The sequence below is a fragment of the Chlorocebus sabaeus genome, chromosome 8 (genome assembly GCF_047675955.1).
Source record: "Chlorocebus sabaeus isolate Y175 chromosome 8, mChlSab1.0.hap1, whole genome shotgun sequence".
NCBI classification, from domain to species: Eukaryota; Metazoa; Chordata; class Mammalia; order Primates; family Cercopithecidae; genus Chlorocebus; species Chlorocebus sabaeus.
The window spans coordinates 67252522-67279146 of NC_132911.1; the positions used below are offsets into that span (position 1 = coordinate 67252522).

The 26625-nt window shown below is 38.7% G+C and overlaps 1 protein-coding gene across 3 annotated transcripts; it reads right to left on the reverse strand.

Moving 5' to 3' along the window:
- TTPA (alpha tocopherol transfer protein) lies at nt 1-26004 on the reverse strand. Of its 3 annotated transcripts, XM_073018652.1 has the most exons (6): nt 25657-25912; nt 12659-12812; nt 8720-8836; nt 5580-5773; nt 3880-3990; nt 1-727 (listed from the first exon to the last, which is right to left on the reverse strand). In XM_073018652.1, exons 1-6 carry the CDS (start codon nt 25858-25860, stop codon nt 554-556), a joined length of 954 nt encoding a protein of 317 aa, XP_072874753.1. In that variant the 5' UTR covers nt 25861-25912; the 3' UTR covers nt 1-553. The 3 variants fall into 3 exon arrangements, with proteins under 3 accessions (XP_072874753.1, XP_072874751.1, XP_072874752.1); XM_073018651.1 differs by lacking the exons at nt 1-727; nt 8720-8836 and adding an exon at nt 1295-1480 and having other exon boundaries at nt 25657-26004; XM_073018650.1 differs by lacking the exons at nt 3880-3990; nt 5580-5773; nt 8720-8836 and having other exon boundaries at nt 565-727.
- Nucleotides 26005-26625: the final 621 nt, after the last annotated feature.

The window sequence follows — 26625 nt, forward strand, 5'->3', positions numbered from 1 at the left end:
TGTTAATATACTAACATAAAATTTCCCTGAGATGAAATGTCTTGCTGGCCCACAGGAATAACTATAAAACTCTATTCAGATTTTAATCATAATGAATTATAATTTAATCTGACATCCACTTAAAATAAGTGTTAATTTTTTTATCATCAGCTGACTTGTGCGAATATTTTTACGTGGAATATTTCTAAATTTATTTCTAAACTAACATAATCAGAGAACTTTTTAAAAATATAATTTTCTAGAAACATACAAAGATGCACATGAACGGCTACTTTAGTAATAACTTTCATGTTCTCTTCCAAGCACAAAATCGCCAATTTGTATGCCCTTAAAATGTACTGCCATTTAATTACTTCAAAAGTAGAGAAAAAAAGCATTTAAAAAGTAAAAAATCTTTCCAAACACTTGTGTTCCTCATGTCAGAAGATTTCTACATTTTTAAAGATCAGGCAAGCATTAGTTTAAAAGATTTGCTCCTTTTCTTTCATTCATTTAACCAGGTTGGATATCACTCATGTTTTTAATTAGGAAGCCATTCACGTGAAATAACTTCTCATTGAACGCTCTCAGAAATGCTGCTGAGATAATCTTCAGATTTCATTATAAAATGTGTCCATTCCTGACAAATGTCCTCCATGGAGAATTCTTCACCACCATATTCCAGAGGAAGAATGTCTGGGAAACGCCGAAGCAAGCTTTGTTTGTAGTTGTTCCCATGCATATGAATCTGAAATAGCCAAAACATTTTAGAAGGAATCCTCATTAGATGCATTTCCAGTGGAAAATCAACCTCATAAAACCAGGTATTCTAATAACTTCTAAAATAGGAAAGTATAAATAGATACTACATCCTTTATTCCTCTGGTTATGAATCTAATAATTTTACTTATGTTTAGGTTGTGTTACTGTGGATCTAATAATCTTACTCTTTCTTGGATTTGCATTCTTATAACTCCATAAAATTTATAAAAGAGTCATTTTCCTCTTCCATAAGTAAATTTTTAAAGACCAACTAAAGTAATTTTATAAATTCTATTCCCTTATTTGCAAGTGATTCTTACCAAACTAATATCTTGGGACTAGTCTATAGATAATAAAAATGTACTAGTTGGTACCAATTCATATTAAGTAGAAGCATATATCTGAGCACACAATTAGGTCTATGAGAAACAATTTATATGGTACAGTTGATGGATACTGTTGGCTGGTATAAAGTTAAGAGACAGCCGGGTGCAGTGGCTCATGCCTGTAATCCCAGCACTTTGAGAGACCAAGGCAGGTGGATTGCTTGACCTCAGGAGTTCAACACCAGCCTGGGCAACATGGTTGGTACAAAAAAAATACAAAAATTAGCTGGGCATGGTGGTGTGGGACTGTAGTCCCAGCTACGTGGTGGGCTGAGGCAGGAGGACTGCTTGAACCCAGGAAGTGGAGGTTGCAGTGAGCCGAGATCGTGCCACTGCACAAAGTGAGACCCTGTCTTAAAAAAAAAAAAAAAAGAAGTCAAAATTTTTTAAAAATATGAAAAGACAATTATGACGGTTGAGAACCTTAACTTTTCAAATATTTTAAAGTATAAAAATTGATCATAGAATGTCCTGAAGTTAAGAGAAAGCCATAGAAACTTGAACCAAAAGCACACACCTGCTAAAATAAATAAATAAGCTTTTTCCACTTTCTAGGGCAAAATGTTCCTCTATGAATTCAACAATCATTTAATAAGCACCTACTATGTGCCAGGGTATGAAGCTTGATGGATGAAATGAGTTTCCTATACTCACTTAGGAAACTCACAAAGCCAATCTTTAATTTTTTTCTGAAATATGTGAAATATTATCAGTTAATTGAGAAGAAATTCTGTCTCCTCAGGAAGCGGCAAAATAATAAGAACCATAATAATAAGAACCATAATAAGAACCATCATTCTTAGCAAACTATCACAAAAACAGAAAACCAAACACCGCATGTTCTCACTCATAGGTGGGAACTGAACAATGAGATCACTTGGACTTGGGAAGGGGGACATCACACACCGGGGCCTATCATGGGGAGGGGGGAGAGGGGAGGGATTGCACTGGGAGTTATACCTGATGTAAATGACGAGTTGATGGGTGCTGACGAGTTGATGGGTGCAGCACACCAACACGGCACAAGTATACATATGTAACAAACCTGCACGTTATGCACATGTACCCTAGAACTTAAAGTATAATAATAATTAAAAAAAAGAAATGTACCCACAAAAAAAAAAAAAAAAGTATGGGGCATTGCCAAAAAGTTGAAAAGGAAAAAAGTGGCTGGATCAGAGTTTTTTCTCCCTATTTTGGCAAGTCTGTTTCATGTCAACTAACTTTTGCCGACATCCTTCCCCTAACTTCTCAACTTTTTACTTTTCTTTCTTTTTTCTCCATATTCTCCTATTTCTTAGGTTCAGTTTATTCTTGTTTTTGTTTTTATCTAAAATATAATGCAAACTAGAAATAGCTATTTTTAACTCTCTAAGAATTAAACAGAGGGAAACCAACTATTATCAAGTTACACTGAAGATAGAAAAAGACAAACAAAAAAGTTGATTTGTATAAAAATACTAGAATAAAAAGTAGCTGAAAATGGCCATCTTTGCTAAAGCAGGCAACTTAAGGGTGGTTCCTGAAGACAAACAGAAATATCCACTAGACAACCTCTAAAGAAGCTCGAGGGGCATAACTTTCTGACCAGGTATAAGATGTTATATTTTCTTAATATGAAAGAACATCTTTTCTTAAAATTCCAAATGTGTTATTACAGTTTATATTATCACTGCTGACATCTCAGTAATTTTTTAGATTTAAATTGTTAAAGCCTTTACAAACTGTTTTGTGTTCAAGGCGTTAGATGATGCCAATGTTTGTCTAAATAGATGCTCTAAAAATTCTTCTTTACAGATTAATTTAGAAGAATGGTTGCCATTCTTGAGAACACATACTCTATTTTCAATATTTCAAAAAGTCTAAGAGATATGAGATGTTTTTTTCTGAGATAAGGCTCCATAGGGTAGGTAAAAAAAAAAAAAAAAAAATCCAGTATCTTTGCTCTAACTAGGGTGACATTGTCATATACCTCAGTTACTGTAGTTCTCAGTTACACTGAAACTGTTAATTAGGCTTCACTGTTTAAGAAAAATGTTTATTTTTATTTGCGTTAATAATAAATTCACATGGTTACAAATCAAAACAAGATAAAAGATACACAGTGAGAGATCTTGCTCCCAAACCTATTCTCATCTACTGTAGTTCACACCTCTTCTCTTGTTCCCTATAGATATCCACTTATATTACTTTTTGTATATCCTTTTAAGGTAAATGTATGAAATATATTCTTATTTCTCCCCTTTGTATACAAAACGTAGCATGCCATAAACACTATTCCACATTTTGCTTACCTCAGTTTACAAAACATCCTGCAATCTCGTTGTTTTCTGTTGTGTCGATATTTATTTAACCAATGCCCTAATGGTGAACACTTGCCGGTTTTCAGTCTTCTGCTGCTGTGGCTCCTCTAATATATGTAATTTTGTTTATGTACAGGTAATTCAAGACAGCGATTTTGATGTCTTTGCCACACTGCCCTCTATAGGAATATACCATTAAGCATTCCTACCGGCAGTGTATGAAAAGCCCAGTTACCCCACAGTCTTACAACCAATATGCCTCATTTTTAGAAATTAAAACTAAATTTTAATTTACTTTTTTTTAGTTGACTTGTTAGATAAATATTCAAAATATTGGGCTAACGACATGGATGGGCAGGTACGAGGAAAGATAATAAAGCAATCCTTAAATTAAAAAGGGTTGGAATGTTTGGTGTAGAGGAACACAAACTTGAATATGCTTTACTCACCCGTTCCTTAATTTTTTCAGTCAGGAATGGTTTGATCATGGAAAAGACAGCATGGAAAATTACTGGTTCATTTATCAAATGGATGCCACGAACTTTCAATGGAAATGAATCCTTTTGAAAATAAAAAAATCTTAATAAAACATAAATATTACAATCTGATACCTAATGTCAAGTCTCTTCTTTGAACACTTGCGAAACTTACAGAAATATCTAAAGTGTGATTTTATCTTCAAAATTATTTATTCCAACAACACAAAAGTGTGACTTACAGTTTACTGTCACTAGATTAAGAAAAGATCTCTAAAAAGGTTTCTCCTTATAGATTTGGCAAAGTATTTTACGAAATATCTGCACACTTTCACCAGAAAATTCCTTTCCCATCACATATAGATGTTCTTTTAACAAACCAATGAGTCCTTTGGAAATTTACATTTAATTTTTTCCCCAAAAATGTTTATTTTGAGAAAAAAATTCACAAATATTGAAAGACTAGCACAATAAACACATACTTTTAAACTCTGACATTGGTATACGTCTTTAGCATCACAGTAATATAGGCTTATTTAGAAAGTTTACAAAGTTAAGAGTTGAAGGAAGAGGATAGTTTTCCTACCTACAAGTTGTATTATTAATACAGAGACCTTTCATTCCAAGGTTCTTTTATGTGAAGTTCTTTTATTTTTTCCATGCATCGCTTTCAGAGGTGTATTATTAATTTGGGGATTGTCCTTCCAAATCCCTTCTATGCATAATTTTAAACATAATTGCTAATATGCTGTCTAAATAATTTTCAACCCACTGTGTTCCACTGATACAATACAGCTTTTGCAAATATCATGTTTTATTATTGTTGCAAGAATCCATCAAATGAATGTACCATTTCTTAAGTAACCATGTTTCTATTTTCTGGACTAATAAACTATTTATTTTATTTTATTTCATTTTACTTCTTTACTGAAATTGATGCTGCAGTAACTGTCTTTATGTATAGGAGAAGTGGTGGCTATAAGCACAACTTTTACATTCAGATGACCTGGGCTGGAATTCTCACTTCACTACTGACAAACTGTGTGTGCCTGGGCATCGCTATGTCACTTCTCGGATATAGTTTATTAATTGCAAGGTGGGAAAATACAATAGTCAGTCATATGTCATAGGCTCAGTGTGGATATTAAAAGATAATGCATTTGAAACACTTAGCAAAGTACCTGGCACATAGTAAGCTATTATATGCAATCTTTAATATATTAAAGATTATTCCTTAGCTAGTTTCCCAGAAATAGAATTACTGAGTTAAAAATGATGACCACTTTAAAAACCTTTTGAAAAAAACGATATCAATATATACCTACCAAGACTTATGTGACATCTTATTGTGCCATTGCTTATATATTTTTTAATCAATTTTTAATTTAGGAAAAATATTTTAACGATGAAAAGATAAAGTCACCACATATTAAGATGCATAAATCCGCTCGTTACTAATTTGAACATATTTTTGCAGTTTGTTGCAACATTTTTTCTTTTATAAACTAATAAGATTTTACTTCCTCTTAGCATTATTGAATTCCACATATCATTTCCAAAATTGTACTTAAATTTCTAATAAATGTACTTTTGCTTCTCTTTGTCTAATATATAACAAAATTTAAAACTATAATTTGGAAGTATTATGCCTGATAGCTAAAATACACATTTACCGTAAGTACAGCAGCAATCTTCTTGGCTACAGATGGAGTGATTTGAAAAGCATGAGAAAACTGCCAGCCTTCCAGATCAAAGATAGCCTTGATTCCATTCCGCTGAGTTTCTACCTCCCGTACAATAAGCTCAGATGTGATTAGACTTACTCGAAATACATCATAAGCTGTAAAAACTTTGGGGTCCCAGTGTGCTAAAAAAACAAAGCATATCATATCTTAGCATTGTATAAAAAATCAGAAAGATTTCCAAAGGGAGATTAATTCATTTTAGACTTAAAAGATCAGTTGAAATAAAAGCATCTACAAAGATCATGAATTGAATAATAAATCCAACTGGGGTACAAGAACATGTGCCTGCTTCTCCCTCCCTCCTCAAATTCTAGCAAAGAATGACTTTTAAAGAGTATGGGGGAAAAAGGAATGGATGCGGGATGAATTTGACTGCAAGATGAAGTTACAACCTCACATAAAGATGGGAACGCCATTGTGTATGCTCCAAGCTCAGAGGTGTTGGAAATGGAAAAGCAAGGGCCTGGATTATAAAGAGCAATTAGGGCTCCATAGTAACTAAAGAGGTGGCTAAGAGAAATGCATGAGGAAACAGACAGGCAAGTTGATCCTCTGACAGCCTTCCAGTGGCAAGTAGCACATTGCAGAGTCATGTCCCTGTAGGCTAGAGCAGGAAGTGAGGGCTTGGGAAAGAAGAGCCAGGGAAGCACTTAGGTGGCTGCCTACACCAAAGAAAAACAGGGAGTACCTGTGCTAAGAGAGGAGTTACTGAGATTCTTGTTCATTCATCTCACCCCTTCCCACCACCCCCGGGACAGGTCACGCCATGCAGAAATGACAGTAATGGATAGACAAGCAGATAATCTTTTTTAAAAGACATCTATTTCTTAAAAATTGGAATATTAAACACATTCATACACAGAGAGAGAGAGAGGGAAGCCAAACTCAATAGACAAAGGCATCAACTCGAGAAAATAAGAAAGCAGGAGACACTTAAAAACATAATAGAAGCCAGGTGCAGGTGCCGTGGTAGGTGCCTTATTTCCAGCTACTAGGGTGGTTGAACTGGGGGCAGGGGGACACTGAAGCCCAGGAGTTCAAGTCCAATCAGGGCAGCATAGCAAGAACCAGTCTGTAAAAAAAAAAAAAAAAATTTAAGAATTTTTTTAAAGAAGCATAATAGTTTCAGCAGGAGGTGGGGAGAATACTGTAAGTTATTACAAGAACAGGCTATTATTAAAAAGACTCAGTTGAGATCTTAGAAATAAAAAGATAAGTTTTTAAAAAAAATTCATTGATGGGATAAATGCTGGAAAAGACAGAGCCGATCAAGGAAAAATGGTTTGGAAGATTAAGTTGAAGAATTCTCTCAAATTTGGCACAAAAGAGCCAAGAGTTCACATGTATGAATAAAAAGGTAAGAAACACATGCAGCTGGATCCAGGAGTTTCAACATCCAACTAATAAAAGTTCTAGAAGGCAGTAACAGAGAACAAAGGAGAGAGGAATCATAGCAATAGAGAAAAGTTCTCCAAAGCTGAAAAAAACATGTAAGTCTTCAGACTGAAGTGCCCGACAGGATGAATGAAAAAGAAAAAAAAAAAAAAAAATCTTAACTAAGTAATAGTAAATTTTCAAGCAAACAAACAAAGTTTCTGGCATGGGGAACTGGATAGAATGGTAACACCATTTATTTATTTATTTTCAACTCTTTTTTAGATTCAGGAGGTGCATGTGCAGGTTTGTTACCATGGTATACTGCATGATGCTGAGGTTTCAGGTATAGATGATCTTGTCACCCAGGTATGTGAGCATAGTACCCAATAGTTAGTTTTTCAACCCTTGCTCCCCTCCTTCCCTCTCCTCTCTTGTCGTCTCCAGTGTCTACTGTTCCCATCTTTAAGTCATATATATCCAGTGTTTAGCTCCTACTTATAAGTGAGAACGTGTGGTATTTGGTTTTCTGTTCCTGTCTTAATTCACTAAAGATAATGGCCTCCAGCTGCATCCATGTTGCTGCAAAGGACATAATTTCATTCGTTTTATGGCTGTGTAGTATTCCATGGTGTACACGTGGTGCCATTTATTGAGATAAGAGACGTGTTTGGGTGGAAAAGATCATAAGTATGGACATGTTAAAATGGTGACTGTGAGACATCCAACTGGGTGCAGCTGGAATAGGAGCTAGTTGTGTGGGTCGGGATCCTCAAGGAAAAGGTGGGAGTGAAGATACAAATCTGGGGGTTGTTTGTGCCTATATGATGATCCATATGAGACAATCTGGGATTGTCTCAGAGCTATGTTTTTCTCTATCAAAGCAGAGAGAAGAAAATGCTGAGGCCAATGTCCTAAAAAAATTCAGAGTTTAAAGGATGAATAAAAGAGAAGATGCCAGCAAAAGAGATTAAGGAGGAGCAGCCAGTGAGGTCAGAGGAAAACACCAGGCGGACATGGCATCAGAGAAGCCAAGGGAAGAGGATTTTTCAAGAAAGAGGAAGTGATTCACTGTGTTGAGAGGTTAAGTGAAATAGGACTAAACCCGTCCATTAGACGTGGTGAAAAGAAAGTCACTGAAGGTTGGTTATGTTCATTTCAGCAGGGATGGGAGTGAAATCAAACTAGGGTGGGCTGAGGAAGAACTGTGAGAAAATGTGGATGGTGGACATAGCTAACAAAAGGAGTCTGGCTGAGAACAAGAAGAGGGGGAGATGGATGTAAGGAAATGGAGAAGGATGGAGAGTTTTGCGGAAACAAAGAGTTTTTGTTTTGTTTTCGGTGACTGGTCATTAACTGATTTAAATGATAACTGGGAGCATGTAGTAGCAAGAGAAAAGTTGAAGATCTAGAAAAAGAAAGAATAAACAGAAATATTCCTAAGAAGGCACAATGCGATTGTTATTTTTTAATTTTTATTTTCTGTCATATTAATGGATCCTTTAGGAGGTGTGTTATTTTAAAAGTCTCAAATTTCTGGCCGGGTATGGTGGCTCACGCCTCTGATCCCAGCACTTTGGGAGGCCAAGGTGGGCAGATCACTTGAGGCCAGGAGTTCAAGACCAGCCTGGCCAACATGGTGAAACTTCGTCTTTACTAAAAATACAAAATTAGCTGAGCATAGTGGCACACGCCTGTAGTCCCAGTTACTTGGAAAGCTGAGGCAGGAGAATCGCTTGAACTCGGGAGGTGGAGGTTGCAGTGAGTTGAGGTGGCCCACTGCTCTCCAGCCTGGGCAACAGAACAAGACTCTGTCTCAAAACAACAAAAAACAAAACAACAACAACAAAAAAAACCAAACCTCAGATTTCTCATAAGAATTTGAATAATCAACCCACAGGTAACCCAGATCAAAAATACTATACTAACTTCAGACACCGGCTGAATACAATAATGATAAAAAAAAACAAGCAGAACAAACGAAGTTTGCCAATCAAAAAAATAGTTAATATCCTAAGTTCTGAACCAACCAACATAATTGTTTGACGTACACTGGCTAATAAAGTAGCCATTAGCCATGTGTGGCCATTCAAATTTAAATTAAAAATTTAGTTTCACCGGGTGCAGTGGTTCATGCCTAGAACCCCAGCACTTTGTGGGTCTGATAGGGGAGGATTGCTTGAGGCCAGGAGTGAGACCATCCTGGGCAACATAGTGAGAACGCATCTCTAAAAACTAAAAATAAAATAACCGACTGGGTGTGGTAGCACATGCCTCTAGTCCCAGCTACTCCAAAAGCTGAAGCAGGAGGATCACTTGAGCCCAGGAGTTCAAGGTTGCAGTGAGCTATGATTGTGTCACTGCACTCTAGCCCAGGTGGCAGAGCAAGATCCTAGCTTAGAAGAAAAAAAAAAAAAAAATCTGTTTCTTAGTTGCAGTAGTCACATTTCAGCGCTCAATAGCCACATGAGAATAGTGGCTACTGTAGAACAGTTTCATCATCATAGAAAGTTCTGTGGTACAGTGCTGGCTAGAATTTAAGCTCCATTGAGGCAAAAGAAAAATATACCAAAGAAAAATATACCTTATATTTTGAATCCCTTCTCCAGTATCTACTTCACATGTATTGAGTGCTTTTATGTACCAGGTAATGTTCTTGTTATATTTTAGATAGACAGACTGATTGATTGATTTCATGCTTACAGCAACCCTATGTGATAGCTTTTCACTATGCCCGTTTTACAGATGAGAAAATGCAGTTACAGCTACATAGTGTTTCACACAGCTAGAATGTAGCAGAGCTGAGATTCCAATCCAGGTCACATGCTCCAGAACCTGTATTCACAAGAACTAAGCCACAGTCAAAACTTCACACTCACTGTTAAATTTTACTTTTGCTGCTGTAGTATACTATGGAATCTCAAAAGACATAAAATTATATCCTCCAGTATGTTGGCTGATAAAGGTCAAAACTTAGCTTCACCTTGGGTTGCCCGGCCCGCATGGAGGAAAGGGCTGTGTGCATTTTCTCATTGCTTTTACTACACAGAGATGGTATCTAGAAGTGGTTATGCTAAAGTTCTATCAAAAAGCTCCACCACAGATTTCCTTCTTTAACTCCTCCTATTAATTCAATTAAATTTAGAAAAGTTTTCATTTTACTCATAAAACTTTCTGAGTTTCTCCCTTTCATCTTAGAATAACAGAATATACAGGAGATTTGCAACATACCTTCTTGTTCTGACCATCATTAAATTACGTTTTCTTGATTTTCAAATCTCTTGAGTTAAACAATATACTTCTAAATTAATGTGCTACACGAGGCCCAGAAAATATCCCTACTGGTTCAGTGTTAAGGTATTTATGATCAAATCTGCACATCTGCTTTCTCACTATCAAGGTGTCACTTTTACTTCTTCACCTGCCTTAGTCAGTTTATGAACAAACTAGAAACAATAAAATCTAGCCAGGCAATGCAGAGCCAAGACATTTACAGAAATAATTAGCGGCAGGTTTCAGTTTTATGGTTCTTGGACCCCTGAGTAAAGTTACCAGGTAAAATATACAACACCCAATTAAAGTTGAATTTCAGATAACCAGTATATAATTTTTAACGTAAGGATGCTCCATACATACTTAAAAACACTATTTGTTGTCTATCTGAAATTCAAATGTAACTGGGCATCCTTTAATTTTATAACATATAGGTTTATTTTCTAAATAAAACATAGGTACCTTGTTAAATCTGGCAAGACTACCCCTAAATAGCTCAAGGAACTTCATTGCTGTGAGCTCATTCAATTTCCTCTGACACTAGTGCAGCAATGAAAGAACAGAAAGATCATGATGTCTATTTTATATATGGGATTTCATGATTAACTCAATTTTATTTGACACTTAAGCTAGCACACAAAAATAAAAAATAAAAAACAGCCCCAAATAATTTTACTCCATCTTCCAATATCCTTTCAAAAATTAAATACAGTATCTTCTTGCAGTATAGCAAGCAGTTGAGTTATAGGCAGGTATCTTATCTATAAGAAGGCAAGAAATGCAAATATTTAAATATTTTAAATCTTTAAATAGTTTAAATCTTTAAAGATATAGATATTTCTGTAAAATCATGATTCAAAAATTCTGGTCATGAAATGATAGTTTATCTTTGTCCTTCCAACTGGGTCATGAGAAATTCTGGGAATAGTGTGAGTCCTTCTCCTGTGCCTGTCATTTTTAATCACACACAGGTCTGAAGGAGGACAGAAGTTATAGGTCACCAACTGCTATGGTCTGAATGTTTGCGTCCCCTCAACAGTCATATGCTGAAATTCTGACTCCCAACGTGATGGTAGTAAGAGGTGGGGCCTTTGTGAGATGATGAGGTCATGAGGATGGAACCCTCATGAATAGGATTACTTCCCTTATGAATCCCAAGAGAGACGCCTTTTCCCTTCCAATATGTGAGGTTAAAGTGAGAGATATCACCTAGGAACCAGGTAGCAGCCCTCACCAAACACCAAATCTGCCAGTGCCTTGATCTTGGACTTCCCAGCCTCCAGAACTGTGAGAAATAGAATTCTGTTTGTATAAGTCATCCAGTCTATGGCATTTTGTTATAGTGGCCGGAATACACTAAGACACCAATCTACAAGAAACACTAGCAACACCTAATAGAAAAAAGGGGGATGCAATGAGAATAAACAGGAGTTAATGGAATACAGTATTTGCAACAGCTCCCAGAGGAGTTGCCTTTCCTCTGTACCCTCCTCCACCCAAGAGAATGAGCCTCTTGCTCCTCGGCCTGGGGCATTTTCGAACTAGTCATTCACTCACTCATTCCACAAATATTTAGTGACTGCCTACCAAGTACCAGACCATGTTTTCAGTGCTTGGAATACACCAGTAAACAGAGCAGATAAAATCCATAATCTCATGGAGTTTACATTATAGCCCAGAATTCTGGTTGTTTTTTGTTCATTCATTTGTTTGAGACAGACTCTTGCTCTTTTGCCCAGGCTGGACTGCAACGGCGCAATTGGCTCACTGCAACCTCTGCCTCCCAGGTTCATGTGATCCTCCTGCCTCGGCCTTCCAAGTAGCTGGGATTACAGGCATGCACCACCAAACCCGGCTAATTTTTGTATTTTTAGTAGACACGGGGTTTCACCATGTTGGCCAGGTTGGTCTCAAACTCCTGACCTCAGCTGGGATTACAGGCATGAGCCACCATGCCCAGCCAATAGTTCAGAATTCTTATTTGTACTTCCCACTAAGCATTTTTGAAACACTATTCCATGATTTTTAAAAATATTCTCATACTATTTATTGTCACTATTTTCCTTTCTTCTTATCTTGTACAGTTGACTGCATGGAAGAATGGAACTAGGATTTTCACTTGTATCTGTTAATTTTCTCACAACTGCCAAAGTGTTATTATATTTGGGGGACATTAAGACCTAAATTAACCTAAGTTAAAACCTAAAATTTTAAATTAAAGCCCAAATTCCTAAAGATGAATGCTTTGAAGCTCTCCATATGGTATTCAAGGAAGAAATGGAAAAAAGAGAGAAGAGAGGGGAGGGAACAGAACTGAACTGGAGGAGAGGAGAAAAAAAGAAGAGTTGTATATGACTTACCAATTCTGTAAATAAGAACTTTGCTGCCGGTAGGATCCCTGGATCTCAGGACTCCATGGTAGCCAGCCTTTAGGAGGCCAATGATACTTCTAGGGTGTAGATCTGCACTTATTTCTGGACATTCTGCTCTCCACTTATAATAGTTTTGTAGTAACTGAAAAATAAAATTAAAATTGTCTACAAATGGCATACATGGTAAGGATTTTGTAAAAATGAAAGAAAAGCTTTGGCATTGTGTATAAACTTTGCCATCCATTATGTCAAGAGTTTAATCTGGGGTATCTTTTTAGCTGTGAAAACTGGAAGTTCCCTTTATCAAGGATCTGAGGTGACCGGGGTTTATCACAAATTCAGAGCTGAGCAATTTTCATCCACCACCCATGGCATTTCTCCAAAGACAGCCCACCAATTCCTCCCCTCCTGATATACCCATGCACCATTCTTCCCATTAAGAGGTGGCATCTATTTGCTTCCCTCCCCTTGAATCTAGGCTGGCCTTCCACCTCGCTTTGATCTAATATCAATTGGCAGAAGTGACATTTCGTGGGCCAAGCTTTAAGAAGCCTGGTACCTTCTGAATTTACTATTTGGGATCCAGACACTATGTGAGATTACTGAATGATAGCAGTTCATGTGGAGAGAGGAATGGAGGTTGAGAGGCCATCCTGGATAGTGTGACTTCAGCCAAGTTCCCATCTAATGCCATGTGGAACAGAGATGAACCACTCCCACTGAGCCCTGCGCAAACTGGTGATATCAAAAACAAATAAATCATTGTGTTTTAAGCCACTTATTCTTGGAGTGACTTGTTACTTAGCAATAGAGAACTGAAACACCACCTTTGGTATTTTTTGAAATAAGGAAGTATAGAAATCAATCAAATGAGTTAGAAGAGCCCAGTAGCAGTATGCTTGGGTATTGGATCTTGTCAAAATATGGTTTGAAGAAATCCCACTTTCTTTCTTTCCAAAAGAACCACCAGAAATGTCTAATCGCATATGCAAATAATACGAACACCGCCAGCATATTGTGGAAAATACTAAAGCAAATTATGTATTCAAAAATTATTATGTTTATATTTTAATTTTCCTCTTTATGATTTTTGGCACTCTCAATTTTTCACAAGTTACAATATATTTGTTTTGAGTTTAAAAAGACCTATTAACAACGTGAAACTGCAATGCAAAAAAAAGGACAGAATTTATATTTGAGAGTCACTGGAATAAACAAGGTAACTATAACCACAAAAACAGCAATGATCTGGTGGAGAAACTACAAACAACAAAAACTAGAGAGGAAAATGTTGAGCCTTGGAAAATGTCAATGGCTGGGAATGGCTGGAGGAAGAGAGAAACTGGGTGGACCTTAAGAGAACCAGCACTGGTACAGGAGAGGGAAGACAGTGCCATCTGTGTTGCTCTGCTCCCCCTCATCCCCATCTCTGATTTATCTCCCTCTCTTTCTCTCTCTGTCTGTCTCCCTCTATTTCATTTCTGTATTTAATAAACTTTTCTTAACTTTAAAAAAAGAGAGAATGTTGCTAAGAGTTAAATGCAAGAGAGAAGTAAGAAAGAAAAAAGTCAATTTGCCAACGAAGAAATAATTGGTGACCTAAATAGCAGTTTCCAAAAGCAGTGAGAACAACAGGCACATTGTGGATCCTAATATCTTCATTCTACTCTATAAGGTGAATTTCTCTTCCTCCTCCAGTCTTAGGGGGTACCAGAATAACTGTTAACAGCATTCTACAATGCTGTTTACTTTTCTGATAGTTTCCTCAGAGATAAAAAGTCTTTTTCATTCCAATTCAAGTAAAATGCTAGAGGCAGCATATTGGTAACTATATAGAAATGTTTTTTTTTTTTCCTGTGGAATGATAAAAGTCGTGGCTTCATTAGAAGGGATGATTTAGGTTTAATAGTGGCAGGGTGCTCAGCTTATTCATCTCTGCAGAGTGCTGCACACTCAGGAGATAACAACACGTGTTGAATGAAATAATAAATTAAGTCATGAGTAAACCAACTGGATCCACACACTTGAAAAACTGACTTCTATGTAGAGGCACAAATCACTATCTGGCACAATTTTTGCAAACTGAAAGATCTAAACCTGGATCTTTGGTCGTTACTTATCCACTGATAGATAAATTCACAGTACAGTTGTCATAAATAAATTATGTAAATGAACTGCTACTGAGCAATTCTCAAACAAATCACCCTATGTCCACAACAACAACAAAGAAGTGGCTAAAAATAAATATTCATTATTGGAAGGTGTCTGTTTTGCAATTATTAGAAGTAAATAAACATTTAAAATGTTATGGGTTAACTATGTTTTGTAATGGAGTAGGTTTCTTCTTACATGTTTCATGTACTTTGAAGCAAAATAAGAACCACCATATTTGGAGCACTTTTATAGGGTCTAATGCCATCATTTGAATTCCTCCTCACCACCACCCTGAGAAGTAGCTACAGTTGTGGCATTATAAGAATAAGAAAAGTAACGCTCCAACCAGGTGCAGTGGCTCACGCCTGTAATCCCAGCACTTTGGGAAGCCAAAGTGGATGCATCACGAGGTCAAGAAATCAAGACCATCCTGGCCAACATGGTGAAACCTCATCTCTAAAACTACAAAAATTAGCTGGGTGTGGTGGCGCATGATCAGGAGGTTGAGGCAGGAGAATCACTTGAAACTGGGAGGCGAAGGTTGCAGTTATCTGAGCTGAGATCGTGCCGATGCGCTCCAGCCTGGCAACAGAGCAAGACTCTGTCTCAAAAAAAAAAGTAAAGTAAAACTCTGAGAAGTTACACATTTGTTCAAGGGCAATAACTATCAGGAGCAGAGTAGAAACTGAAATGGACACATGATGTGAAAAATTTTATAAAAGAAGCTGCATTTAGAGAGAAATTAGCAGGGAGAATCTATGGAATTTTGAAAGCTTTGGGAAAACCATAAAGATAATTATAGCATAAAAAGCTTATCATATGGAACAAAAGTATAAGGAACTGGGCTATCACTTGATAGAAGGAATTCATGAGACTATGTAGAACAGGCAGAGAAGTGAATGGTTATCTGTTTTATATGTTGAGAAGTGAATGGTTATCTGTTTTATATGTTTGCTGTTTTAAACAGAAGAGGCAAGTGCAGTGTATTTGAGAGCACAGGCTCTCTCCTGAGCCCCACCCAAGTTCAAATCCCTGCTTCAACACATAATAGCTACATAATTTCAGAAAAGGTACTTACTCTTTATATCTGTTTCTCCCAAAATGAGAAAATAATAAAAGATAATCCATGAAAACCCTACTTAGCAAAGTATGTTGCGTCCTATAAGCACATTAGCTATTAGGATTATATAATAAAACCTTACTAATTCATTATAACTTCAAATACAAAAACTAGAATAATGAGAAATTTCATTGTGACTGAAGCACTTATCAAGCTTTCTTTATACAAAAACCATAGGGCTTCTGTATTATGAATGAAGAAGTTAGAGTTGAATTAAGTGCTATTGCAGAGGAAAATGAAAAAAAAGTTTTGCACTCTTACCCTTTCCTTTTCCTTTCCAGTTGGCAGAAAAGCAAGACAAAGAGTTCACAGACAGAAACTTGATTTCTATCCAGTGGATTTAGACACAGTCCTGCTAGCTAATTCCTCAAGGGCATAGTGCAACGAAAACAATTCCTTATTTAAGGAATACAGAAAAAAATATATATGTCCCAGGGGCTGAGGGTCAATTTTATTTTTCTGTTTAAATGTTACTTTTTTAAAAGCAGCTAAAAGGAAATCAGTAAGTTAAACATGTTTTATTGTTAGTTATCTCTAAACATATATATGTTTAACGCCTTATTTAAGCTTCATTCTTCATAGGACCTGAGATTGTGTTTTCATATTCAGTAGTTACTAGTACATATTACTTTATTACTCATGATATTGGGATACTTATATAGACATCTAAAAAATGAAAATAAATAAAGCTGGATTCCTATTTTACTCCTAACATAAAAACAAATCTCAATAGATCAAAGACTCCAACATAAAAAAGATAAGACATAAATAACTAGAAAAACTTTTGGACAAGAGAAGAGATTATAAAACCCAAAGGCAATCAAAGACTAATAAAATCAATTCATTTGATTACATTAAAATTTAAAATTCTGCACAGAAAAAATATAAGTAACATAACAGACAAAAATCAAGGACAAAGGCCTAAAATACATTAAAATACTTTACAAATCAGTAAAACATAAAAATGGGATCCATTATAAGATGGCTGAATAGGAACAGCTCTGGTCTGCAGCTCCCAGTGTGATCAATGCAGAAGACAGGTGATTTCTGCATTTCCAACTAAGGTACCCGGTTCATCTCATTGGGACTGGTTGGACAGTGGGTGCGGCCCACAGAGGGTGAGCTGAAGCAAGGTGGGGCATTGCCTCACCTGGGAAGTGCAAGGGGCTGGGGGATTTCCCTTTCCTAGCCAAGGGAAGCCGTGAGAGACTGTACCTGGAAAAAGGGACATGCCCACCCAAATACTATGCTTTCCCAAGGTCTTAGCAACCACAGACAAGGAGATTCTCTCCTGTGCATGGCTCGGGGGGGGGTTCCATGCGCATGGAGCCTTGCTCACTACTAGCACAGCAAGCTGAGATCTAACTTCAAAGTGGCAGCCTGGCTCGGGGAGGGGCATCCGCCATTGCTGAGGCTTGAGTAGGTAAACTAAGCAGGCCAAAAGCTCAAACTGGGTGGAGCCCACCACAGCTCAACAAGCCCTATGGCCTCTATAGACTCCACCTCTGTGGGCAGGGCATAGCTGAACAAAAGACAGCAGACTGCTTCTGCAGACTTAAACGTTGCTGTCTGACAGTTCTGAAGAGAAGAGTGGTTCCCCCAGCACAGTGTTTATGCTCTGAGAATGGACACACTGCTTCCTCAAGTAGGTCCCTAACCCCTCTGTAGCCTAACTGGGAGACACTTCCCAGTAGGAGCCGACAGATACCTCATATAGGCCCCTCTGGGATGAAGCTTCCAGAGGAAGGATCAGGTAACAATGTTTGCTATTGTTCAATATTTGCTATTCTGCAGCCTCCACTGGTCATACACAGGCAAACAGGGTCTGGAGTGGACCTCCAGCAAACTCCAACAGACCTGTAGCTGGGAGATCTGGCTGTTAGAAGGAAAACTAACAAACAGAAAGGAATAGCACCAACATCAACAAAAAGTACATCCACACCAAAACTCAACCTGTAGGTCATGAATGTCAAAGACCAAAGGTAGAAAAAACCACAAAGACGGGGAGAAACCAGAGCAGAAAAACTGAAAAATCTAAAAACCAAAGCACCTCTTCTCCTACAAAGGATCACAGCTCCTTGCCAGCAATGGAACAAAGCCAGACAGAGAATGACTTTGACGAGTTGACAGAAGTAGGCTTCAGAAGGTCAGTAATAACACACTTCTCTGAGCCAAAGGAACATGTTCAAACCCATCGCAAGGAAGCTAAAAACCTAGAAAAAAAGGTTAGACTAATGGTTAACTAGAATAAACAGTGTAGAGAAGACCTTAAATGACCTGATGGAACTGAAAAACATGGCACGAAAACTTCATGACGTATACACGAGCTTCAATAGCTGATTTGATCAAGTGGAAGAAAGGGTATCAGTGATTGAAAATCAAATTAATGAAAGCGAGAAGACAAGGTTAGAGGAAAAAGAGCAAAAAGAAACGAACAAAGACTTCAAGAAATATGGGACTATGTGAAAAGACCAAATCTACTTTTGATAGGTGCACCTGAAAGTGATGGGGAGAATGGAACCAAGCTGGAAAACACTCTTCAGGATATTATCCAGGAGAATTTCCCCAACCTAGCAAGGCAGACCAACATTCAAATTCAGGAAATACAGAGAACACCAGAAAGATACTCCTCAAGAAGAGCAACCCCAAGACACATAATTGTCAGATTCACCAAGATTGAAATGAAGGAAGAAATGTTAAGGGCAGGCAGGGAGAAAGGTCCGGTTACCCACAAAGGGAAGCCCATCAGACTAACAGCAGATCTCTCGACAGAAACCCTACAAGCCAGAAGACAGTGGGGCCAATATTCAACATTCTTAAAGAAAAGAATTTCAACCCAGAATTTCATATCCAGCCAAACTAAGCTTCATAAGTGAAGGAGAAATAAAATCCTTTACAGACAAGCTGAGAGATTTGTCACCACCAGGCCTGCCTTACAAAAACCCCTGAAGGAAACACTAAACGTGGAAAGGAACAACCAGGATCTGTCACTGAAAAACATGCCACATTGTAGAGACCATCGATGCCATGAAGAAACTGCATCAATTAATGGGCAAAATAACCAGCTAACATCATAATGACAGAATCGAGTTCACACATAACAATATTAACCTTAAATGTAAATGGGCTAAATGCCCCAATTAAAAGACACAGACTGGCAAATTGGATAGTCAAGACCCATCAGTGTGCTATATTCAGGAGACCCATCTCACATGCAGAGACACATATAGGCTCAGAATAAAGGAATGGAAGGCGGGGCGCGGTGGCTCACGCCTGTAATCCCAGCACTTTGGGAGGCCGAGGCAGGTGGATCATGAGGTCAGGAGATTGAGACCATCCTGGCTAACATGGTGAAACCTTGTCTCTACTGAAAATACAAAAAATTAGCCAGGCGTGGTGGCGGGCGCCTGTAGTCCTAGCTACTCGGGAGGCTGAGGCAGGAGAATGGCGTAAACCCAGGAGGTGGAGCTTGCAGTGAGCCAAGATCGTGCCACTGTACTCCAGCCTAGGCAACAGAGCAGGACTCTATCTCAAAAATAAATAAATAAATAAATAAATAAATACATACATAAAGGAATGGAGGAAGATCTACCAAGCACGTGGAAAGCAAAACAAACAAACAAACAAACAAAAAAAGGCAGAGGTTGCAATCCTAGTCTCTGATAAAACAGACTTTAAACCAACAAAGATCAAAAGAGACAAAGAAGGCCATTATATAATGGTAAAGGGATCAATTCTACAAGAAGAGCTAACATCCTAAATATATAAGCACCCAATACAGAAGCACCCAAATTCATAAAGCAAGTCCTTAGAGACCTACAAAGAGACTTAGACTCCTACACAATAATAATGGGAGACTTTAACACCCCACTGTCAATATTAGACAGATCAACGAGACAGAAGGTTAACAAGGATATCCAGGACTTGAACTCAGTTCTGCACCAAGCAGACCTAATAGACATCTAGAGAACTCTCCACCCCAAATCAACAGAATATACATTCTTCTCAGCACCACGTCACATTTATTCTAAAATTGACCACATAATTGGAAGTAAAGCACTCCTCGGCAAATGCAAAAGAACAGAAATCACAACAAACTGTCTCTCATATCACAGTGCAATCAAATTAGAACTCAGGATTAAGAAACTCACTCAAAACTGCACAACTACATGGAAACTGAACCACCTACTCCTGAATGACTATTGGGTAAATAAGGAAATGAAGGCAGAAATAAAGATGTTCTTTGAAACCAATAAGAACAAAGACACAATGTACCAGAATCTGGGACAAATTTAAAGCAGTGTGTAGAGGGAAATTTATAGCACTAAATGCCCACAAGAGAAAGCAGGAAAGATCTCAAATCGACACCCTAACATCACAATTAAAAGAGCTAGAGATGCAAGAGCAAACAAATTCAAAAGCTAGTAGAAGGCAAGAAATAACTAAGCTCAGAGCAGAACTGAAAGAGATAGAGACACAAAAAACCCTTCAAAAAATCAATGAATCCAGGAGCTGGTTTTTTGGAAAGATCAACAAAATTGATAGAGCGCTAGCAAGACTAATAAAGAAGAAAAGAGAGAAGAATCAAATAGACACAATAAAAAATGATCAAGGGGATATCACCACCGATCCCACATAAATACAAACTACCATCAGAGAATACTATAAACACCTTTACTCAAATAAACTGGAAAATCTAGAAGAAATGGATAAGTTCCTGGACACATACACCTTCCCAAGACTAAACCAAGAAGAAGCTGAATCTCTGAATAGACCAATAACAGGCTCTGAAATTGAGGCAATAATTAATAGCCTACCAACCAAAAAAAGGACCAGACAGATTAACAGACAAATTCTACCAGTGGTACAAAGAGGAGTTGGTACCATTCCTTCTGAAACTATTCCAATCAATAGAAAAAGAGGGGATCCTCACTAACTCACTTTATGAGGCCAGCATCATCCTGCTACCAAAGGCTGGCAGAGACACAACAAAAAAAGAAAATTTTAGACCAATATGCCTGATGAACATCGATGCAAAAATTCTCAATAAAATACTGGCAAACCAAATCCAGCAGCACATCAAAAAGCTTATCCAACATGACCAAGAGGGCTTCATCCCTGGGATACAAGCCTGGTTCAACATACGCAAATCAATAAACGTAATCCATCACATAAACAGAAGCAACGACAAAAACCACATGATTATCTCAATAGATGCAGAAAAGGTCTTTGACAAAATTCAACAGCCCTTCATGCTAAAGACTGTCAAAAAACTAGATGTTGATGGAATGTATCTCAAAATAAGAAGAGGTATTTATTGCAGACCCACAGCCTATATCATACTGAATGGGCAAAAACTGGAAGCATTTCCTTTGAAAACAGGCACAAGGATGCCCTCTCTCACCCCTGCCATTCAACATAGTGTTGGAAGTTCTGGCCAGGGCACTCAGGCAGGAGAAAGAAATAAAGGGTATTCAATTAGTAAATGAGGAAGTCATATTGTCCCTGTTTGCAGAAGACTTGATTGTATATTTAGAAAGCCCCATCATCTCAACCCAAAATCTCCTTAAGCTGATAAGCAACTTCAGCAAAGTCTCAGGATATATAATCAATGTGCAAAACTCACAAGCATTTCTATATACCAATAACAGACAGAGAGCCAAATCATGAGAGAACTCCCATTCACAATTGCTACAAAGAGAATAAAATACCTAGGAATCCAACTTACAAGGGATGTGAAGGACCTCTTCAAGGAGTACTACAAACCACTGCTCAACGAAATAAAAGAGGACACAAACAAACGGAAGAACATTCCATGCTCATGGATAGGAAGAAACAATATCATGAAAATGGCCATACTGCCCAAGGTAGTTTACAGATTCAATGCCATCCCCATCAAGTTACCAATGCCTTTCTTAACAGAATTGGAAAAACCTACTATAAAGTTCATATGGAACCAAAAAAGATCCCGCATTGCCAAGACAATCCTAAGCAAAAAGAACAAAGCTGGAGGCATCACGCTACCTGACTTCAAACTATACTACAAGGCTACAGTAACCAAAACAGCATGGTACTGGTACCAAAACAGTTAAACAGACCAATGGAACAGAACAGAGGCCTGAGAAATAACACCACATATCTACAGCCATCTGATCTTTGACAAACCTGACAAAAACAAGAAATGAGGAAAGGATTCCCTATTTAATAAATGGTGCTGGGAAAACTGGCTAGCCATATGTAGAAAGCTGAAACTGGATCCCTTTCTTAAACTTTATACAAAAATTAATTCAAGATGGATTAAAGACTTAAATGTTAGACTTTTAAAATGTTTTTAAAAGACTTAAAAACTCTAGAAAAAACCTAGGCAATACAATTCAGGACATAGGCATGGGCAAGGACTTCATGACTAAAACACCAAAAGCAATGTCAACAAAAGCCAAAATCGACAAATGGGATCTAATTAAACTAAAGAGCTTCTGTACAGCACAAGAAACTACCATCAGAGTGAAGAGGCAACCTACAGAATGGGAGAAAATTCTAGAAATCTACCCATCTGACAAAGGTCTAATATCCAGAATCTGCAAGGAATTTAAACAAATTTACGAGAAAAACAACCCCATCAAAAAGTGGGTAAAGGATATGAACAGACACTTCTCAAAAGAAGACATTATGCAGCCAACAGACACATGAAGAAATTCTCATCATCACTGGCCATCAGAGAAATGCAAATCAAAACCACAATGAGATACCATCTCATGCCACTTAGAATGGCGATCATTGAAAAGTCAGGAAACAACAGATGCTGGAGAGGATGTGGAGAAATAGGAACACTTTTACACTGTTGGTGGGAGTGTAAATTAGTTTAACCATTGTGGAAGACAGTGTGGTGATTCTTCAAGGATCTAGAACTAGAAATACCATTTATCCCAGCAATCCCATTACTGGGTAGATACCCAAAGGATTATAAATCATGCTACTATAAAGACACACGCACAAGTATATTTATTGTGGCACTATTCACAATAGCAAAGACTTGGAACCAACCCAAATGTCCATCAATGATAGACTGAATTAAGAAAATGTGGCACATATACACCATGGAATACTATGCAGCCATAAAAAAGGATGAGTTCATGTCCTTTGCAGGGACATGGATGAAGCTGGAAACCATCTATCTCAGCAAAGTATCACAAAGACAGAAAACCAAACATTGCATGTTCTCACTCATAGGTGGGAACTGAACAATAAGAACACTTGGACACAGGGTGGGGAACATCACATACCAGGGCCTGTTGGAGGGAGGGGAACTGGGGGAGGGATAGCATTAGGAGAAATATCTAATGTAAATGATGAGTTGATGAGTGCAGCAAACCAACATGGCACACGTACACCTATGCATCAAACCTGAATGTTGTGCACTTGTACCCTAAAACTTAAAGTATAATAGTAAAAGAATGAACAAAAGTAAACACAGGCCATTTTCAGTTAACTGGAAATTTTGAAATTTTACATGTATATAAAAATTATTAATCACACTTATAATTAAATAAATGCATATTATAATAACAATGAAAAAGTATATCTTTTCTAGCAGGTTTATACACAAAACATGTTTGGTAATACAGTGTGGGTTATGGAGGAAAAGGCAAAATCATGTAATATCAAAGTGACGAGTGATGGAGATCCTTCCTTCCTTCCTTCTTTCCTTCCTTCCTTCCTTCCTTCCTTCCTTCCTTCCTTCCTTCCTTCCTTCCTTCCCCTCTCTCTCTCTCTCTCTCTCTTTCTTTCTTTCTTTCTTTCTCTTTCTTTGAAACAGGGCCTCACTCTGTTGTCCAGGCTGTCGTGCAATGGCACAATCTCAGCTCTCTGCAACCTCCACCTCCTGGATCAAGTGATTCTCCCACCTCAGCCTCCCAAGTAGCTGGGATTACATGCATGTGCCACCACACCTGGCTAATTTTTATTATTTTTTGTAGAGATGAGGTTTCATCACGTTGCGCAGGTTGTTCGTGATCTCCTGGGCAAAATTGATCCACCATCCTCAGCCTCCCAAAGTGCTGGGATTGCAGGTCTGAGCCACTGCGACCTTTGGAAGGCACTGAAAACTCTTTGGAAGACACTTTGCTATATTACTCAACACTGAAAAATACACATCTAATTTCACCCAGCAATTTCACTGGTTGAATTTATCCTGTAAGTTTATATTCCTATTTATGCACAAAGTATAAGGACATGAAGCATGCCCAGTCAGTGATGGAAGAAACCAAGCCGCCTTGTTGACTGCAACTTGTGTACGACTAGGCAAATCATAGAGTCCAAAAAATAATTGTTGAATGAAGGAATGAAGAGCAATAAGCCCTAAGTCCAATAACAGGTTACATAAATTTTAATGTAGTCTGCTATATCCATACAGTAGAATAACAGCAGCCCAATAAAGAGTAAGATGGAAGTATACCAGTTGATATGGGATGGCTGCAAAGACAGGAAAGAAAGACAAAATAGAAATCACACACAAACATGTTTGTGCAAGATCAGGCTGTCTAAAAAGATAAATGAGTAACACTAACCAGCCTCTGGGTATGTGACTGACAAACTAAAGTTTGAGGTAGGGAGCTTTTTTCCTTTAGAAAGTTAGTGTTAGAAACTTGTTTTTCACGTTTTAGGATTTTGTGTTATCTAGATTATTTTTACCATAATTTTACTTAAGTTAAAAACAACCTCAGGCTGCTCTGTCTCTATGGAGTAGCCATTATTTTGTTTCTTTACATTCTTAATAAACTTGCTTTCACTCTAAAACAAACAAGAGAAACCCTCAAAAACCTCATACTGAGACACACTGGAATTTTGTACTATAATGTCTTTCCTGCTAGGCAGCTGTGTGACACTGAACAAGCCAATTAGAGAAAGGGCTAGATCTGGTCCAACTGCTAAATGCTTACTGTGTGCCAGGCACTGTGCTGGGCACAGCTTGTTCTGTTAAACTGGTTAATGTTCAATCTTCACAATCAATGAGACAGGCATTTCCATCATTATTTAACAGATAAGGATGCTGAACCTAAAGTGATAGAACTCAAGTTCGCATCCCTCTTTCTAATCCTTATCTTTCCATCACCTCTTCTTTCAATGAGCTGTAACAAACCAGAAACACAAAGGAACTGCCCGACTACAACCCAGACTCAAAGTATAGTGGGTTGTTTTACTGTCTTGACACTTAAGTGTTACTAGTAATAATACTATGTTGCTACTATATGGCTTCAGAACTTCAGTTTTACCAGCAATTTCATTTTCCCCGCTACACGTAATCTGGTCACGTGTGATAAATCTGAGCTTCGAACTTCTAAGCTGTTACTTTGTTTTGTACCACAAGCTTTCCTACAGAGAGAGGAAGGCATTTCCCCCAAACTTTGTAGCTTCAGGAGACGCATCTAGCGCAGGCGTTCCCCAGGCTTGAGATCAAATGGGCCATTATCCCACCGCTAAAACACTTTCTAGGTTTCTGGTTTCCATGACCCAGAGAAACTGGAAGGACCAGCGCCGGATTCTCGTAACACATACAGCCTCAGCGCCCACGCCAGGTGGTTACCCGCGCATTACCTGCCAGGGTCCTGCCTGCACCTTGGGCTTTGGCACGGGTCGGGGATCCGGGGTCGTGGGAGAGGGGACTGGGCGGGTGAGGTGCGCACTGCCGAGCGCCCGGGGCACGCACGCTTACCCTCCAGGCCAGGTCCAGATCGAAATCCCGGGCGCGCAGGAACCGCAGCAGGAAGGAGTCGGTGAGCGGCAGCGGCGCGAGCGGGACGCCAGCTTCCCGGGCCCGGCGCCGCAGCTCCGCCAGGCCCGGCTGCAGCAACGGCGAGTGGTCCGGTAGCGCGTTGAGCTGCGGCCCCCTCGAGGGCTGGGACCGCGCCTCTGCCATGCCCTCCGCCGCCGCTGCGGCCGCAGCTACCCGAGCACCCGGGAAAAGCGCGCGCCCCGCGCCACCCTCGACCCCGCCTCTGCGGCCGCTGCCCAACCCACAACCACCCTCCAGCCTGGCAGGGCGGCCTCCGGCCTCGCACGCCCGACCCGTGCCGAGCAGAGCTGCCTCTTAAAGGAAACCGCATAGTGTCCCCACGGATGCTAACCACCCGTTTAGCAGCTTTAGTTAGGAACCCTAGCTTTTTCCCAGAGAGGGAAACCACTGGTGCTCAACACCGAGGGAACGATGTCAAAGTTAGTTGGGATGTTTTTTACAATCTACTAGAGAACCTTTTTTTTTTTTCTTTTTCCTTCCTCCCTCTCTCTTGCTTCCATTCTTCCATCCTTCTTACAGTCTTGGAGCTGAAAGGAGCCTTAGAACGAGCGTTTAATGGTCCGTGGCGGACGCGCTACCTAGCCCTCTCCGGCCTCTTTCCATCAGATTCCAGACTGCTGACCCCTCGCCTCGCACTGGATTACAGCATGCATTCCACAATGCCTCCTTAGCTGCCTCACCGCTTTTCTCCCTTCCTCCCGATTCGGGAAAACTTCTCTAATCCTGGCACCGGCCCCTGTTTCTGACACAAACAGGTGAATAGCTCGTGCCCTGCCCGCCTTCCCCACCAATATTTATATATTTATATGTTTTATTAATTTATTATTTACTTATTTAGAGACAGGATCTCACTGTCACCCAGGCTGGAGTGCAGCGGTCTGATCAAGG